The sequence below is a fragment of the Brugia malayi genome, assembly GCF_000002995.4.
Source record: "Brugia malayi strain FR3 genome assembly, contig: Bm_009, whole genome shotgun sequence".
Lineage (NCBI taxonomy): Eukaryota > Metazoa > Nematoda > Chromadorea > Rhabditida > Onchocercidae > Brugia > Brugia malayi.
The window spans coordinates 90,398-96,397 of NW_025062286.1; the positions used below are offsets into that span (position 1 = coordinate 90,398).

At 29.8% G+C, this 6,000-nt stretch overlaps 1 protein-coding gene across 1 annotated transcript; it reads left to right on the forward strand.

Moving 5' to 3' along the window:
* Positions 1 to 5,271: 5,271 nt before the first annotated feature.
* Positions 5,272 to 5,700, forward strand: Bm8995 (Uncharacterized protein; the record flags this gene model as incomplete). Its single annotated transcript, XM_001895072.1, has 2 exons — positions 5,272 to 5,278; positions 5,534 to 5,700. The coding sequence occupies 2 exons, from the start codon at positions 5,272 to 5,274 to the stop codon at positions 5,698 to 5,700; spliced, it is 174 nt and encodes a 57-aa protein (XP_001895107.1).
* Between the last annotated feature and the right edge of the window lie 300 nt (positions 5,701 to 6,000).

Here is a 6,000-nt window from a genome sequence, read left to right on the forward strand (position 1 = left end):
AGCAGACATGCCCAGGATAAAATGATTGAGTGGGGCGCGTTTGTCGGCCACGCCCAAAGGTATATCGTACGACACCGTATGACAATGTACGACATCTAAGTTTTCGAGTAATTTAATATTCATATAAAGTCATCAAACTTCTAAATGATAGGTAATAGATGTTGAACGGTTAAATTTCCAAGGTTCCAGAGTCAGCAAATGAATTCTGACAAAATGATAAATTAGAAAATATATTTTTAAGTGAAATATCACATATTATCAATTATTTAAAAAAAAATATGCATTCTTATAAATAATTATAAATTTTACCACTTTCTTACGATATATGAAAGAAATATAAAGTAAATTAAATGAAGAAAAACCTGATATCATCCAATTCTTTTTTTTTTTTTTTTTTTGTAATTTGGAATACTAATTAAAAGTTAATGCAACAAGAAATTATGCTATTGAAAGTTTTTCGTTTTTTTTTTCTTTTTTTTTTTTAATTCAAATAGAAGCTAACTGCAATATTATTAAAACGGAGAAAATATTAACAATTTTACAGTTCGAAAAGAAATTGCTAACTCTTTTTTCCCAATTAATCAATTTTTTAATGTCGAAATTGCAATATTTTGTAAAAATTTTAATACAGTAATTAAAGAAAAAACATTTTGTGATTGTATAGAATTATGTCGGTTTCATTACATTTACCTTACAATCAATTATAAATTTATTTACGAATCATCATTACTTACGTAATACAGTAAATAAGGCTTATCTGATACGATGGTGATTGATGGTATACGAAAAGGAGATTAATACCTTAGTAGAATGACAGTAGGTACTAAGGTACTACTTATTAAATTTCTCTAACGAAATAGCTGTTAGTAGTAGATGATTACTGGTTTTTTTTCAACTATAACGAAACAATGGTTGTAGTAAGATACCCCTGCGATGCATATCAGCGGCATTCATATCCGTTTACACGTCACTGAACGCCGAATTGACCTTTGTTTATGACAAGATTTTGAGTGGATAATACTACCCAGAAAATATAACTTCTATAAATTTACCTTGGTATTGTAGTTTGAGATGATGACCAGAAGAACATTCTTAATAGTTGTAAATATTTTCCAAATTTGATGTTCTGTTAAATCCATTTTCCATGTTTTAGATATACTGAAGATAAATGAATACATTTCAAACTAATTTTAAACTTGAAACAACATTTAAAATTAGGCTAAGGAATTGTGAATTTATTTCAAATGTTCACATTTAAAAAAAAATTGCTAGAAGAGAGAAAAGTAAATTTACGGCAGCAAAGAAAAACCTAGAATTTAAATGTGCAATGGGAAAAAGAAAGAGAAGAGAAAGAAGAGATACGAGAATATAATAGTGAAAAAAAGTGAAATGTTTTAAATCAAAAAAAAAAAATACAAGTATACATGGCCGATTAAATTGGTCATCCGGAATTAGAGCTATGTAAAAAAAAGTCTTAAACTGTTTTTGAAATTGTAAATCTGATTGAATCTCATAAAAAATATTGTCCACCCGCTTAAATAATCATTAAGCAATTGTCTTTTCATGAATTTCACTTATCAAAGTTAGTACCAATGTGTCAGACACGTTATCATTATTTCTGATCGTATCAAAGCAACATTCCTGAGTGACATGAAGAGGTTTTTCTCAAATTTCATGAACTCAAAAAATGGCTACAGGTGGTATTCGTTATGAATTCGTTATGCAAGTCCGATACCGCTATAGACGGCATCGTACTTTTCGATGCAAATTATTAGGTTGGTGGAAAGTAAAATGACATAAAATAAAAATCGAAGGATTGAGAGCACTATGATGATAGAAATCGACAAATAAATCTTTGGCATAGAAATAATACTCAAATATCATTAATTCAACTATTTCAGATAATTATCAAAAATTTTAAGTCTGGAGAACACATTAGAATATAAAAATATAGCAATCAATTTAAATACAAATGCTAATTTGCTATTTTCATACTAATTTTAATTTTTTAAAATTAAATTTTAACTGAGTTTTATCAGCAATTATATATCATATCGCTCTTCACACTGATGGAATTCTATTTAGAGAAGAAAAAAAAAGTTTTACAGTTGAATTAAAAAATTGCATAATTGAAAAATTGGAATATAATTTGCCATTCTATGACTAAAACTTAAATTTTGAAATACTATTTATTAATTATAGAAATCACGCAGTAGTAATGTAAATTGAGTATGAAATATAAAGAAAAAATGAGTGGAATATTTACAATGATGAAAGCATTAAATCAAATGAAAAAGTGTTTTGAAGTGATTGTGACTGGCTTCACTCTGATGAAAAGCAATATGGAAAATGTCTTTTACCTTTAGACATCTTTAAACAAAGAAGCGAAAATGACCGCATATTAGGTAATCCTGAGTGACGAGTGAATCAATTAGAAAAGTAATTCTCAGACTTGAAAAAAGAAATAATAATTTAATGTAAGATAGCCGTCGCCTTAATTAGATTATCCATAATTAATCGCTGTGTGAAGTTGCCGATTACTGTAATGCACTCTGTGAAGTAATTTTCATTTTTGGAAATTTTTGGAATGATCAGGTGGAGGGAATAATCAGTGGCGTCAACATATGACCTTATTAACATTAATTAAACTAAAATAACTGTCATTCTAAATTGCGGGCATTCATTCTAACTTTGTTTGCAAATGTTTATAATCTTTTTGTCAAAGCAATATCTCACGATAATATTTTTATACTTTTATTTTTTATTTTACTTAACGCTTTCTACGCTGTGACTTAAAACACTTCTAAAATTATTTCATATGAATAACTTTTGAAATAAAATAGACTGTAACAATAGAGTAATGTTGATTAATAATTTCGTTAAAATATAAACAATCACAATTTAAAATGTGTGAATAATAAAGGTATACAAATTGATATAAGGATTACTTCCGCAATTTGATGCAACGGCTACGATAGCAGAACCGATTCTGAGGATAATGTACAGGAAATATGGCGTAATATTTTTATTTTATATCAGATCTCATGTAACTTCCCTCTTTCTACTTTCACTAAAATAACTAACCACTGTTTCATGTAGTAGTAAAGTAAACACTATATTTGCATTAGATCCTGAAAGTAAACAAATCTTCTTCCTTCCGATTTTCTTGAACTGTTTTTTGCTTTCTAAAAATCAGTCACGAAGAATTAGAATTCTTGAGCAGCATATTTTATGATGCCAGGAAATTTTAGATGATTGAATGAAATAATGGATATCATAAAAAGAATCGATGTGGAGCGAAGAGAGAGAGAGGGAGGGAAAAGAAAAGACGTTTCCGGAGAAAGGAACAATTGGTAAATAATGAATAAAATTTGTGAAGTGAATTTCCTGAAAATGAGTTTTCAGGAAATTGATTTGTTACTTTCACTGATTTGATTCGTCATGAAATTTAATTTACATCCAGTTAATGGTCTAACGACTTTTTTAATTTAAAAAAATCTGTTCTGAAGTAGAAATGACAGTCATACAGATCTTTACAACTTTAATTTCTGTATTCTTGGAACATATAACGAGATTAGTCAAGTTCTGCATATCAGTGTGCTTCAAAAAAAAAACAAAATAATTTTAAGATTTTCTTGTTTGCTACCACAGTTATCGCTGACTTAACAACTATTAATTATTTAAACGTGAACCTAAAATGAGTGAGACCTCCGTGTTCTCTGTGTTACTGGAACCTGAAATGCGTGAAATTGCATGTCTTCCATGCTGAAATGATTTTTCTAAAATAAATTCACTAATAGTTCGACTGGGATTTTTCATAGTATCTTTGTTGTGCCACTCATCTAGGAAATTAAACCTGAATCTCCGGAAGTAAGCAAGTTGGTGTATCTGATATTTCGAGTTGGGTAAGTTGCAGGGAAACTATGGAGAAGTGGTAGGTAAAGTGAAAGTAAGTGAATTGCGGAGATACTAGGCTGCTTTACTGGTTATTTAAGTAGTATGTAATGTGGAGTAGTTGAAATGAATTAAGAGTTGCTCGGTTGGAAGTATTTAGCTATCATATGTTTAAACATAATGCTTGCATTTAGTTGGAATTTTTCAACGATGTAGGTAATTAATGTCAGTTAAATTTCAGTTTACATGTATCTTAATGGGAGTGATTAATGAGAACAAACAACAGACGGACATAAGCTGGGTGACAAGCCTGATGACCTGTGCTTATGCTGAAGGATTGTCATCAACTGAATTCGATGCTGTCTTGAAAAAGCGCATAATAACGTCTGGTTGCAATGAATAGCAATGCAGAGCCATCGCTGTAAATTTTTAATACTTAAGTTTTAATGTAGAATTAGTTATGTCAAAAAAAAAAAAAAAAATTGATCTGCTGAAATAGCCAGAAAAACTGAAAACATAAATGTAAGCAAACAAGCATTCATGAATATGACCGTTTGTGCTATAGTTGAACCGACACGAAATGCAAAACAAAACGCAAAATTTCTTAAAAATATTTAATATTAATATATCCGACAACACTGGTATTGTTTTAAATAAAATAGCGTAAGATGGCAAAGAGTAAGGAATTTTTGTAATTTATTGTAACATGATTTATTGTATTTGTTGTTCATGACAAATTTAGCAATGCTTTTTCGTTTTGCTATGGCATCAATGACCTAATCAATGAATGCTTTCCTGTCTCGAAACATTGGTGAAAGCAGAGGTATACTGTTTTGTTTTTGATCTTTAAATCTTTTTCAGTTTTTCTGGCTATTTCAGTAAATCACTAAATTTGCTTCAGTGCGTTTTTGACTTCTTTCAGACCACTGAGATATAGTTAAACAAAATTTTTTTTTCAGATTAAATTTACTTCATTTGGCTTTTTCTCAAAATTTTCTAATTTCTAGGTGCTGCGATCAGCTGTTTTCATTGAAGTAATCGATGAGTTTCGGCAGTTTTCACGTGAATACTGCATTGAAGCTCTGGCAACGATTTTACGGAATTAAGTTCCATTACTGAAGTAATGTTTCAGATATTGCAATGTTGTTATAAGCTTTCAATTTCTGATGTCCCAATGAAAATGTAGCAGTGCATTTCTAATTCTATGAATTAGGAATTATTTCCTAGGTGAAATTAATATCGGAGAAAGAATGTTTGGAATTGTCGGGTTCATTGATGAGTGTTCTAAATTGATGCTTATTGGCTCTGGAATACTCCTTAAAAAATGAAAATAAAAATGAAAGAAGCACTCAAGCCATTGTGCATGTGCATTTGCAAATGGCAAGTTTGTTCGTGCTTTGTTGTACATTCATGAACACATTGGCGCAAGTAAGTGCTGTGAATGATTTGATGAACTGAACTGTTTTTGGTTAATGAACTAAAGCCATTTAAAATAAATTTCTAGTCAAAAATTTTTCATTTATCTGTTCAGAAGTTTAGAATATAAATATCATGTACTTTTTATCGGGATCTCGTTTTAGTTGGGTCATTTTAATTTAGTTTATCTCATCTAACACTGAATCTAAATATCTGTTTTCAGAAAGTGTAAATTATGTAGTCGAAGCTGCTGTTTCATTTGCGCAAGGTTATCCTGATTGCGAAGAGTTGAAAACGATGATTGAAGCTTTGCAGCAATTCGGTGCATCACCAGCAGAACGAATTGAAGACAATCTTGGTGGCTTAGTCAAGCAGGTAGCGCGCTTCTGAGTTATTGAGGGTATCATTTATTCATGGTGTGTCGCGAATTATAATTTCGCTAAAACTTCTAACTAATTTCATACTATCATAAATCATCTCTTCTTTTCGTTGTAAACAATTCCAATTCTTTACACATATACTTTTTCTGTAAAATTGAAATTAGCTTTCATTTTAATCTTTTTGTTGTAAACCCTTTCAATTCTTTACACATATGATTTTTATCCTAGACATGCCCAATCCTCACTCATATAAATTCAATTCTAACAAAAAAAAGAAAAATCATTATCATCATTGTCGACTACTACTCTG